The sequence below is a fragment of the Podarcis gaigeae genome, assembly GCF_964106915.1.
Source record: "Podarcis gaigeae genome assembly, chromosome: 12".
In the NCBI taxonomy this organism is placed as follows: domain Eukaryota; kingdom Metazoa; phylum Chordata; class Lepidosauria; order Squamata; family Lacertidae; genus Podarcis; species Podarcis gaigeae.
In genome coordinates, this window is record NC_139688.1 from 12520140 (window position 1) to 12533777 (window position 13638).

At 45.7% G+C, this 13638-nt stretch overlaps 1 protein-coding gene across 8 annotated transcripts in view; it reads left to right on the forward strand.

Moving 5' to 3' along the window:
- Positions 1–13638, forward strand: part of DPP6 (dipeptidyl peptidase like 6) — a 513612-nt gene that overhangs the window by 434677 nt on the left and 65297 nt on the right. For all 8 annotated transcript variants that reach the window (XR_014556579.1, XR_014556580.1, XR_014556581.1 and 5 more), the window contains exon 8: positions 10394–10514. Coding sequence is in view for 2 of the 8 variants with exons in the window: in XM_083704775.1 (XP_083560901.1) it covers positions 10394–10514 (121 nt within the window). In the remaining 6 variants the exon portion in view is untranslated. The remainder of the gene's footprint in view (positions 1–10393; positions 10515–13638) is intronic.

Here is a 13638-nt window from a genome sequence, read left to right on the forward strand (position 1 = left end):
TGAGATGAGCAATTTTCTGTCTTTCCCTCAGAGTTCCTGCCCATTTCTGACCTTGCTCATCCTGGTGAGAAAAGGACAGAAAACTGGCCATCCTGTTTTGCTTAACAAAAGGGTGAGACTTAGATAGCGAGCCATTATCTGAACCCAGGCCTCATAGCAATGCTGTTGTGGGTTCTCCATCTCTCCCTTGGCTTGAACTTGTTGTCATCCCACCAGAGGTTGCCTCGCAGGACTCCCAGGGCTTCATTATTTATGCTAATCACGAAGCCATCTTCTCTCCTTATTCTAATGTCCCGTTAATGTAATAAAATATTATCAATGAAGCAGCATGTTTCATTTCACATGAAGAGATCTAATTTACAGTGGTGCCCTACATAAGCATCAGTGATATTAGGTTACAGAATACAAGATAATCCATCATGCAGAATTTAAAAGCACAATTCAGGGTTCATAATAAAGGACACATTTGCTGATACATACTTTAAGTAATATAACAAGGCAGTTATCATTTAAAATGACTACTTTAGAAGCCTGGGATGCAAAATTGTATCCAGCCAATATTCTATTCGGACGCATTGAAAGGCTCTTTTTAGTTCTGCAATGCAGCTGAAATGAGCTGCAGAGATTTCTTTAAAAGTGTCTAAATTATTGCAGCTGCTTGGTTGCAAAGCCCAAGTTATAGTTCTGAAGAGAGAGAGTGTGTACGTTCGCTGGGGAGAGGAGCAGGGGGCTGCTTTCAAAATATAAATGTGCTCTAGGATGTATTTATAATGCTCGAATGACTGAGCCGTGCAAAGGAGGCCTCGCAATCAGTGTTACAATGACATCTGAAAAGTAGATGGAGAATACAAGAATGAAACATCTTTTCTTCAGTGTCTGCTCCGAAAGGAGGAATCTTTGAATTAGAGTACCATAAAATTATTCCTGCCACATCTCCTTCGTATATATTGAGTTTGGCGGCTTACAATTTTCACAGAATAAGCTTGAAATCATATACAAGAGATCGTTCTAGTTTTAAAGAGGATATGAGTTACTCTCACAAACAAACACCTTTTCCACAACTCACCAACATTACAGCGTAAGCACAATTAAGGCAAGCTGTTAGAACTGGTTGGAATACTGTAGCAGACACATCCTCAGCAAGTAATGTCAGCCTTAATACATATAGGAAGGAGACATAGCTTAGTGGCTAAAGCAGAGGTTTTCAGTCCTTTTGAGTCCACGGCTCCCTTGACCAACTGCATTCTTTCTGCAGCATCCCTGTGAGGCTCAGGAACCCAGTTGTGTCACCCCTTGCCTGCCTTTTTTGAACACCCTCCCTTGTGGAGTGTTCCCTCAGCTTCCTCTCACCTCTCCTTGGAAGTTCTCTGGGCAGCCCCTACTGCCGCCTCTGGCCTCTGAGCTGCCCCCCTGCCCCAAAGAGAGGTACCTCCTCGCACTACCCCACAGGGGCTTGAGAAGCACCCCCTGGCGACCCCCAGAGGCACCTGGAGAGCTTGTAGCCAGGGCTGCTGCAACAAACAGCTATGTACGCCTTTGGGAGGTCAAGACACAAGAGGGCATCAGAGGAGGGAGGGAAGGAAAGAGGGACAGAGGCCAGTGTTGCCCACCATCATTCAAGGCACCCCAGGGTGCCACGACACAGTGGTTGAAAACCACTGGGCCAAAGCATTTCTTCTGCAGATATTAAGGTTTCAGTCTCAGACCCTTCAATCTCCAGTTAAGAAGTTGAGAACAGACAATAATTCTTTAAATAATTCAAAGTGGTTTCCGTAAGATTACCTTTTCCATGGCATGGACATGGACATATCTCCCTGATGCTTCCAGTCAAACAGGTATCTGAAATAATATACAAAGCAGCACCTGTTTACCAGATGCAAAAGTGGGGTGAATATACAACATCTCCTTCTGCTTGCCTTCAGTTTGGGGAGTGTGAAGGGGGTCTCCAGCCTCAGGTTGTGTTGCTGGGAAATATTTCTTGCTTTATTCCAGTCCAGGCCTAGATGGTTCCAGTGGCAAGATTCTGTGTAAGTTACACCTTCAGAAAGGTCTGTGGAGTAGCTCTGATGGGACTGTACCACTTAAGGAATGTGAGAAAGGGGCTGCATATCTGAGTGACCATCTGCAACTGGACGTTTCTCATTTAGTATTCTTCCTCCTTTGCCACTCATATATGCTTTGAGAGTTTCTGGTGATGGGAAGCCTGCAACTGTGCCATTAGTACTTTCAAATATGCCGTTGGTTTTCATATGTGAAATCTATAGGGGAAACCCTGAAAAGGAAGATTCTCTAAACATTGTGCAGAACAAGACACAGGCTGCACCAGCTTTGCCTGATACAAATTATGGAGCATTTCACAATTATGGTGACCTTGCAGAGCCTGTTTTGAAAGACTTGAAACTACTAATTCCACTAACCTGATTTGCTAGTTTCCAGGAGCAGAGTCAGGCATGAAGATCTCTTTTTTAAGAATAGCACATGGCCACCATAATAGGGAAATTGGACTTCTGTTTTACTTTTCCATATAGAATCTAATTTTAAATGTTCGCATATGTGTGTAGTATCTTGCACTGCAGTCCTCAGCATGTTTTCTTGCTAGTCCCAGTGAACTGAATAGCTTTTACTCCTATGTAAGTGTTATTAGAACTGCAAACTTTGATGACTCCCTTTCATCTAGGGCAGATACCCACATACGTGAATCTCCTTTCTGTTGCTGTGTATTAAAACTGATTTCCTCCAACTGGAAATCCTTCTGCCAGGCTTTGTCCTTTCATGGCATGAGCCCATTTAGAGCTTATGCACATGCCCATTCTTTGGCATCGTCACTGAATGTGTCTCTGTGAATATGCCATCAGCCCTCCAAATCTTCCAACGATTATATTGTGCTATATCAGGTTGCTGTATGAGATTTAAATTTTTTTGATACAGTGGTACACATCTCTTTGCTGATATGTGTGTATGGATACACACTCCCAACACTTTGGGTTCTGGTCAACTAATTTTTACTCAGAGTAGACTCGTTTAAATTAATACCCTTGAGCTAGTCACGTCGATTAATTTCAATGGGACTTAACACTGAATTCCTCACATGGCAATAGGGATCCGGTAACTCCCTGGAGCTGTTTGTCACGGCAAGGGCTATGATTTCTGTCATAAAGGTATCGCTTTATTTGTGTCTGTCTTGAAGATTCAGGAATTGCAAATAAGTTCCAGCTACCTCTTCTGCAGTCTCTCCTTTAGCTTGCTTTTACAGTGGTACCTCTGGTTATGAACTTAATTCGTTCTGGAGGTCCGTTCTTAACCTGAAACCATTCTGAACCTGAGGTACCACTTTAGCTAATAGGGCCTCCCGCTGCCACCGCGCGATTTCTGTTCTCATCCTGAGGTAAAGTTCTTAACCCAAGGTACTACTTCTGGGTTAGTGGAGTCTGTAACCCAAAGTGTTTGTAACCTGAGGTACCACTGTATTTCAGTGGAGCCCTAGTGGTGATGGGAGCTGATAAAGTGATTGGGATCACAGCTCTGGGGAAGGGGCAGTAACCCTTTCTTCTCCTGCTATTTTCCTGGTCAATTAGCGCCTACTGGAGACCACCACAATAGTTGGGGATGGCTAACCTTGGTCCATCCAGGTGGTGCTGTGTCAGTAATTTCATTCCCCACTGCTGTAACATGATATCCATGTTTACATTCCTGTACGAGAATGGAAGTAAACTTCTGTAACTTCCGCTCTTTGTTCTTTCTGCTCTCACGCAGAGGAGACATGTGTGTGAAGCACTCAGCTCACACTAGCTATGCTTTGTTGTTTTAATTTACCGTAAAGAAGTAAAGAAATTCGGAATGCTACATATCGGAACAGTCTGCTTCCTGCTGAAACTCTGCTGCAGCCTGGAGGGGTTTTTTCTACCTTCCCCTCACAGGGGGGGCTGGCAACATGCTGGTCTACAACTCCCATCAACCCTGAACATTGGCCATGCTGGTTGGCACGGGTGGTGGTTGGACAATCCCTCCTCTAACGCATGTTTTAAGATGTTGCCCTGACAATGTTAACCACTGGTTTCATGGACCACATCTGTTTTTCATTAGCTGTCCTGTTTTTCCTTGCATGGGGTTGCTCCATATTCCATACTCCCAGGGATTTGATGGAGAGAGCAGTGGTACCCTTTAAACTTTATCCCAGCCATACGAGATCCTCTTATCTGTGATTAGACCTCATTCAGCCAAGGCCTGCATCTGAATGACTCATCTGTATTGGGTGATGACATGGGTTTTCACATAAAACGTATCTTTCTTTAGAGGGGAATAGAGGAAGTAATGGACTATTGTTCAGCATGCATAACATAATGAGAACCAAATGCCTCTTAAAAGTTATATTGCCTGTAATTCATATAATATATTGGCCAGTTCCAAGAATTAAAGCTATTTTGGGATACGTCTGTCCCCTTTTTGATGTCAAAATGATCAAAGCAGTTAAAATGTTAGGAGCATCTCAAACATCTCAAAATGTATTTGTCATGGGTACCCTGAAGAATATAAACCCATTTATGTTGATAGACATCAAAAGTTTAAATGCTTTTAAACATGTTCCAGCTACGGCTTCCCATGGCATCTTGATTGCTGCTTTATTTTCCTTATGGGTTGCCTAAAAGATGCTGGACTTGTTCAGATGTTATGCAAAGCCGTATTATCGCTTCCATTTTAAAATTTATTATTATTATTATTATTATTATTATTATTATTATTATTATTATTAATTTATTTATTGTTTATACCCTGCCCATCTGGCTCGGTTTCCCCTGCCACTCTGGGTAGCTTCCAACAAAAGATTAAAAATACATTAAAACATCAGTCATTTAAAACTTCCCTAAAAAGGGCTGCCTTCAGAAGTCTTCTAAACATCAGATAGTTGTTGATCTCCTTGACATCTGATGGGAGGGCGTTCCACAGGGCGGGCGCCACTACCGAGAAGGTCCTCTCCCTGGTTCCCTGTAGCTTTGCTTCTCACAGTGAGGGAACTGCCAGAAGGCCCTCAGCGCTGGACCTCAGCATCCAAGCAGAACGATGGGGGTGGAGATGCTCCTTCAGGTATACTGGGCCATAACAATTGTAATAATTACAATTATTTTAATCTCACCCTTGATCAAAATTCCGAGTAGCATGCATGGTCTTCCCACTCTGCTTTTATCCTCACAACAACCCCGTGCAGTGGGGTAGGCTGAGATATGGTGGATCCAAGGTCATCCAATGAGCTTCATGGTTTAGGAGGATTTTCAATCCAGCTCCAGCCTTCACTCTAATCCTACACTCTGAGAAGGAATATAGGAAACTCCCTTATATATGGATAGAGTGTTTGTTCACCCAGCCTTGTATTGTCCACTCTGATGGGAAGCAGCTCTCTAAGGTCTTAAGGTTAGATAGTGCTTTTATCCCCCCAGAGATGCTTTTTTTTTTTTTAAGTAAAGATTTTCTTGTTTTACAGAAGTATGTGTAATGTCTCTCGTATTTTTTCCATGTAACATTTTTACAAATCAGTTTCATTTGTTGAGACATTGGGGGGTGGAGGGGGGGAAGATGGGGGGGTCGGGTGGCAATGTTTCTATTTTGCTTAATGTATGTAGGGTTTGGTGTCAGCGTTGCTCGTGCCGGTTCTCTGCTGTTCATTTGTGTTTCTTTCGTGGTGAGAGAGATTGGGATCGGCCTAGGGCAGTGTTTCCCAACTGGTGTTCCGCGGCACACTAGTGTGCCGCGAGACTTTGCCTGGTGTGCCGTGGGAGGGAGGCGGGCTCCATGTGCTTAGAGCAACAGGCAGCCGCCCCAAGCCTCGCGCGCCCGACGGGAGCTCCTGCCGGGTGCGCAAGGCTTGCAGACACTCGCCCGAAGCACGGGGCACCCTCCGGAGGGCTCCGCGTGCTTCGGGCAACAGGCTGCCGCCCCAAGCCTTGCGCGCCCAGCGGGAGCTCCTGCCGGGCGCGCAGGGTTGCAGACACTTGCCCGAAGCACGGGGAGCCCTCCGTAGGGCTCCCTGTGCTTCGGGCAACAGGCTGCCGCCCCAAGCCTTGCGCGCCTGGCAGGAGCTCCTGCCCGGCGCGCAAGGCTTGCAGACACTCGCCCGAAGCACGGGGAGCCCTCCGTAGGGCTCCCTGTGCTTCGGGCAACAGGCTGCCGCCCCAAGCCTTGCGCGCCTGGCAGGAGCTCCTGCCGGGCGCGCAAGACTTGCAGACACTCGCCCGAAGCACGGGCAGCCCTCCGTAGGGCTCCCTGTGCTTCGGGCAACAGGCTGCCGCCCCAAGCCTTGCGCGCCTGGCAGGAGATCCTGCCGGGCGCGCAGGGTTGCAGACACTCGCCCGAAGCACGGGGAGCCCTCCGTAGGGCTCCCTGTGCTTCGGGCAACAGGCTGCCGCCCCAAGCCTTGCGCGCCTGGCAGGAGCTCCTGCCAGGCGCGCAGGGTTGCAGACACTCGCCCGAAGCACGGGAAGCCCTCCGTAGGGCTCCCTGTGCTTCGGGCAACAGGCTGCCGCCCCAAGCCTTGCTGCCTGGCAGGAGCTCCTGCCGGGCGCGCAGGGTTGCAGACACTCGCCCGAAGCACGGGCAGCCCTCCGTAGGGCTCCCTGTGCTTCGGGCAACAGGCTGCCGCCCCAAGCCTTGCGCGCCTGGCAGGAGCTCCTGCCGGGCGCGCAAGGCTTGCAGACACTCGCCCGAAGCACGGGGAGCCCTCCGTAGGGCTCCCTGTGCTTCGGGCAACAGGCTGCCGCCCCAAGCCTTGCCGCCTGGCAGGAGCTCCTGCCGGGCACGCAGGGTTGCAGACACTCGCCCGAAGCACGGGGAGCCCTCCGTAGGGCTCCCTGTGCTTCGGGCAACAAGCTGCCGCCCCAAGCCTTGCGCGCCTGGCAGGAGCTCCTGCCGGGCGCGCAGGGTTGCAGACACTCGCCAGAAGCACGGGGAGCCCTCCGTAGGGCTCCCTGTGCTTCGGGCAACAGGCTGCCGCCCCAAGCGGCATATAGTCAATATAGGCACAGAGTTAATTTTTTAAACATTTTCTAATGGTGGTGTGCCTCGAGATTTTTTTCATGAAACAAGTGTGCCTTTGCCCAAAAAAGGTTGGGAAACCTAGGCCCTAGGGTGTGGTTGTTTGTTTGTGATTGGCTGTGGTGATCTTTGTTTTCATGTGTGAGTGGGATGGGTGGGTGTTCAGGTTAGCCATATTGATTTGTATGCTGTTGGTGGATTCTTGTCATTGTCTTATTGGGCTGTGTATGTGATAAATGGTAGCCATACCGGGGTAAAGGCATCTTCTTCTCTTTGTCCCCGTGTCAGTTTCAGCTTATTGGTTAATTTTTCTAGTAGGGCTGTTTCCCATACTATTTGGTACCATTGGTCCATGCTTACTCCTGACAGGTCTCTCCAGTGTCTGGTTATGGTGTTTCTGGCTGCTGAAAGTAGGTGGGTTATGAGTGTTTTGTGGTGTAAATGGGGATTGTTGTCTTGGAAGATGTTTAGTAGGGCCAGTTCTGGGGTGATGTCTAATACTTGCTTAGTTATTTTACATATTTCTCGTATGGCTGTTGTCCAGAATAGTTGGATTTTGGGGCACTCCTACCACATGTGGAGGTATATGCCTGTGGAGGTGCACCCTCTCCAGCATTTTGGTGAGGTTCCTAGTAGCCTAGTAGCGCTAGGTTAGATAGTGCTTTTAACAAAACTTATTTATTTATTCCAATAAATTTATATACCACTTGATTGTAGAAAAAACTCAAAATGGTTTGCAACAAAAGACAAATCTATTACTAAACAAAATTACAACCATAATTAAATACATACGTAAGGTTGAAATCGTTATATAATAGACTAAAACAAATTAAAACTTTATAACCATCTGGGTAGACTTGTCTAAGTAAGAATGTCTCCAGCAGGCTCCGAAAGTGCTAATTGAGCTTATTAATTGGAGATAGTTGGGATTAACTGTGCCATCTTCTGCAGGTAAAAGATGTCCTCTACTACTGAGCTACAGTTCCGCCCCTCTAAACACTACATTATCCCGTTTCTCTGGTTTTATTCTGTGTGCCTCACCATACTTTTAATATCTAGGTAAGAAGATGGGGTTTGAAAGAGAGGAAAGAGGAAATTATTTAATGTATGCCGTGGCTTATTTTCTCCCATCAAGCATCAATTGGACACAGCTCTTTTTAATGCCTTTAAAAAAAAAAAAAAAACTCCCCAAAGATTTGAAATACGTAAAAACAAAATTAAAAATTTCACTGTAATTTTTTTAGCCTTAGGCAAACTTGCTGGAACAGCTGCTGAAATTAAATTTGGATCTCTCTTCACTTTGAGAATCATTCCAGCTCTTCTCTGGTTGAAATGTGTGCACACACTCACACTGTTATAGTACAGGAAATCTGAGTGAAAAACAAATCTAATTTCCTTCTCTTGCCTCTTTTGTAAGCATGACGTGGGGAACTGCAGCTTTATAATTGGCACAGATGCCTCACTTTATGTCCAGTATCCAAACCTTAAGCACCTACTGAAAGTCATACATGATGCACCCTTAAATCTAAATGTTTTGATGTTGATGTGCCTGTTTATTGCATATAGCCCTGGAGCCTTAAATTGGAGAGGTATTGCAAATTTATTATTTGTAAAATGAGTGTACATTTTCTGCAACAAGAATCAACTGCATTGATTCATACTGTTGGTATTAGGAATCACAGCATTTAGTCAAAGAGGAGGACAGAAAAGTGAGCCAACAGGTGAATCCTGACTGGCTTAATTGCTAATCAGATCCTGTTTTTGTTATTTTTATTTTATTTTTTGCTGCAGGCCTTCTTATATAGAAGTAAATGACCAGAATAGGCATAGTCAATCTATAACAAATAATACCTATAACAATAATCTTTTTATTTTCATTGATTTATTAATCACCTTTTAAACCACTACCTCAATATAATTAAAGACACAAAGACAACAGATACATTTAAAACAAGATTAGAACCCTAATAAGAGGACGCTTGTGGTAAAGACCCATTTATACAGCTGGAGATGTGCTGCAAAAATTCTTCTGATGGTGGGCCTTGGTCTGATCCTGCAAGATGCTTGTGAACAGGGCCAGATTTATGTTTGATGAGACCCTAAGCCAGGGGTCAGCAAACTTTTTCAGAAGGGGGCCGGTCCACTGTCCCTCAGGCCTTGTGGGAGGCTGGACCCACTGCCTCCCGAAAGCACCCCCCCTCCCAAAAGCCTATGCCACTCATGCCACAGCTGTCACTGCCCGCCCAGATGCATCCACAGCTTTTGATTGGCTGCAGGAGCTGTGCCACATTGCAGAAGTCAGTCTCCATGCGGCAGAGCTTCTGCGCCACGCCTGTTTAGCGTGGGGACTGACCGAGTGGGCAGCAGGGTCTGCAAGGTTTGTGGGCCGGATTAACGAGCCCAGTGGGCCGTATCCGACCTGCAGGCCTTGGTTTGATAAACTGTTCTCTAAGCTACTGAAGATAATAGGGCCCTTTATATGTCCAGCTGTCCTTTGTCAACAACAAATTACTTTCAATGGGAAAGCGTGCCTTGGTTTTGGAACGCTTTGGTTTTGGGACAGACTTCTGGAACAGATTAAGTTTGAGAACCAAGGCACCACTGTATATAGAAATGAGCGAACCAGTGATATTTTAGGGAGCAGGCTAGCAGGCGGGGCCATTACTTACATCATAGGAGCCTACACAACACAAAACACTGTTGCTGTATGTAGGTTTTATTTTATTTGTTTTTAATCTTATATTTTGGAAATGTACATCCAGGTTTTTTTCTTTAATTTTTTTGGGGGGGCCCAAGAGAGTGGGGCCCTAAGCTATAGCTTGTTTAGCTTATACGTACATCGGCACTGCTTGTGAAGTGGAGTTCTTTTGCAGCCTGAGATCCTTTCTCTTGAAGATGCTGCGGACTTATCCTGGAAATTTCTGCATGAAAAACATACGAACTTTTGCCTTTCCCATTGCTTACTAAATGATTATCATTTCTGGTAAATCAGAGGTGCCAGAACTGAACCACGAATTTCTGCATGCAAAGTACATTTTCTGCCACTAAGGAAAAACCCCTTCCTCAAACCGCATCTCTAGTTTTGATTCAGAAAAGGGTGCGTTATAATGTGGGTAACACTTTGCTTCAAAGAGTTGCTCAGGGAGCAGATTTCCCTAGGGGCAGCCTTCTCCATCGCAGTGGGGCGTCAGTGATGGTACAAGGCAGAACTTCCTCTATTGTGGAACTCAGACAGGGATGGGGGAGACCTCATAGCAACACAAAAAGTGGCTCCCCTTATTTCCATGAGTGTACTGTACTCGTGATCACAGTTGAGTTTTATTTGTTGGATCATAATAACCTATTGGTTCTCTCTTATGTTTCTGTGCAGATATTTATCTTTGAGAACAACATCTACTACTGTGCCCATGTGGGGAAGCAGGCCATCCGCGTGGTCTCCACTGGGAAAGACAAGGTTATTTTCAATGGACTCAGCGACTGGCTGTATGAAGGTAGGATGGGAAGTTTTAAAAGCACTGCCGACCCTTGAGTGTTTGCAGTGGACCTGTCTGTTGACAGAGAGTGGGGGGTATTTAATGAATGATCCCAAGCAAAAGCTGTAGTTTTCTGTGAAAGGCAGAGTTTCCTGGACACCCTTGAATTCTACTTAGGGGCTTCATGACACATCAATCTAGAAATATCATTCCACTCTGGTCCCTCATTACAATTCTGAATATTCTGTGCCCCTTCTGTCTGATTAGCACTAGGTACGCATGGTGTCCTTCCTTAGAGTATTTGGATCTTGTCCATAAACCTCCAGTGGCAAAGGGTTCTGCTGAGTGACACTTACTTTGATATCAAAAAGATTTTGACATTTATATTGAAAAATGTGTGAAGAATCTAATAATAAACTGACCTTTTCCTGGTAAGCTTTTGGGTACTACAGTTGGCCAGTGTGACTGATGAGGTGCTGCAAGATGTTAATTGTGAATACAGTTTTGGCAGCCACTATTTAAAAGCTAATTGCTTTTTTATTTAGATGCATGCCTCTCCCAGACACCACTCTTTCTCTCATGGGCTTTGAAGTAACACAGTGCTTCATTTGGAATGATGCAATCATTCCCTTCAAAGCCTGAAAAAATTGAGAGTAAGTGGATGAAAGGAGAAAAAGATGGGGGAAAGATGGCAAATACGAATATTATATTATATCCAATTTATATCCCACCCTTACTCTAAAGTGCTCATAGAGTTATTCCACTTTCTCCTCATGGCATCACTGTTTGGTAGGTTAACCTGAGATATGATCATTGGCCTAGCATCCTGCAGTGAGCTTCGCAAATAAGCAAGGATTCCTTGCTCCATGTTCCTGCCCACTGCAGCAGGCTAGCTTTACAAACCTGTCCCTACAGTTATCTGCATCAGAAAGTTTACTTGGTGGATAACTAAATGTCCTCTGAGACTGTATCCTGCCCCTGGAAAACTGCTGATTGAGAGAAATTATAGTGATAGCAAGCTTAGAGGGCAGAGGCTAAGAGGACAGTGTTGCTGACGCCTATTTTTATTCCATTACTGGAATGCTCAAAATGTTCTTTTAACTGTCATTGACTTTCAAGCCAGCCCTTTATGAGGAATTGGCATAGTGAAGCCACATTCATCTGCTGAGATAGCAAAATGGCACTGGGATCCAATGCAGTCTCCTTCCCTAACCCACTTGCCTTCAGATGTCATTGGACTACAACTCCCATCAGCCACGGGCAGCGATCACAGATTAACAGAGTTGTGGGCCAATGATATCTGGAGAGCACCGGGTTGGGGAAGGTTAAAATGCAGCTTGCAGATCCTGATCTGAAGCGGGGATGTCACTAAAAGTTAGCTGTGGAAAAGGTCGCCATCCCACTTTTAATGCTGCTTAAATGAAAGTTGGAGAAACAGGTCCCTCTTCTTTTCAGATGTGATCCGTGTTTAATTAAAGCAAGGCATCACTCAAGTCTTCGGGCTACCTCTCTTCTCTTCCTTTGGAACACCTGTGACATTTAGAGTGAATGTGGACGTATGCTTTCATTAAATGATGACTGCAGCATCAGCAGAGGTCTTGCGTTTGGGAAAAGGCCATTGCAGAGCAAGCGTTGGAGACAGTGCTTTCAAATCTCCTTGAATCACCCAAACACAAGGTCATTTCACCCTTCCAGCTATATTGCTCCCCATCCATCCAGCTTCAGGCCTGCTTTGTATATCTAGGAGAATCCAGTCATAAAGGTTTTTCACCCTGGTCTGCCCTAGGGCTGAATCGACAGGGCGAGGGGGCTTTTTAGAAAACCTTCCCCCCACACCCATACAATAAGAAGCCACCTTTCAGCAGTCTTTCAAAGCATACAAAGTGGTGAGAAAACATAGGGCCAAAAGGATAGGAAGACACAACTGTGTTGCCGAGGCAACTAGAAAATGATCCCTACCTTCCAGTGCTGTTCTGCATGGACCGTTCAGTCATTCCTCACATCTCCAAAAGTCACAGTTCATCACCTGGTTGCCTCGGGGAAAGGTTTCTTGTCCTGTTGCACTATGCTTTTAGGAATAATGGGTTGTATTTAGCGGAGTCCTACTCAGCGTTGTTGTTTTTATCATCTGTCTGCCTCAGGAGACAATGAAGGAGTTCATCTTTGGGGGTGAGGTCAAATTGTTGGAAGGTTGCAGTGCGTGCTGTGGCTGTAGAGACTGATAATGGAGAGGCACCCAATGAAATTAATGATACTAAGCTAGTCATGTTCATTCATTTCAGTGGGTCTACCCTAAGTAGGGCTGGCACTGGATGTAACCCTATGCAACTGCCTCACAGCCATGCCTCCCCATGCCTTCCTTGTCTCCGCACACTGTGCTGAATGGGTAGTTTCATTGATCCTCACAACACGTTGTGGAAAGCCGCAGAACGTTTTAGAAATGCGGGAACACGTTCCCGCCCTTTGAGGGCATCTGCTTCCAGGGCCCTCAGTGATGAAACTAGGTAACTGAATCCGATTGGCTAAATAGCATCACGACATCGTTATGCTTGCCCTCCATTGGCTGAGATCACAAAGTGAGAACAGAGAACTTAGCAGCAGGGAAGCACCAAAGATGGGGAACAAAGTGGGTAGTCACTCAGAGCTCCCAACCAGCATGCCACGCAGCCAGCTGCAGCTGGAAACAGGAGGAATCAGTTGCTCCTTAACTCGGTCCAGTTTGGAAGTTTGTATTTGTGGTTAAAATGGGGTGAGTGCAAATGAGCATCACCACTGAAGAGGTGCATGTCTTTATGCGTAGAATGGAAGCTGGAATGTTGCATGTGGGGACCCCGTGATGTGTATAATGCATGAAAGGAGATATTTATTCACGTGATGGGGAAATATGGCATCAAAGATCATACCCACAGCCTACATTTAATGCACTCTCATGTCAGTCATGGCTTTCCCTCCCCCTGCCCCCTGCCCAAAACCCTGGGAGCTGTAGTTTGTCATGTATGTTGGGAATTAATAGCTCTGTGAGGGTTTCCCTAACAACTCTCAGCTCCCTTGACTACAGTTCCCAGGATTTTTTGGCAGAAGCCACAACTGCTAAAGTGGGTTAAGAGTTCTTTAAATGTGGGCAGCGCATGTGACCGTGTGC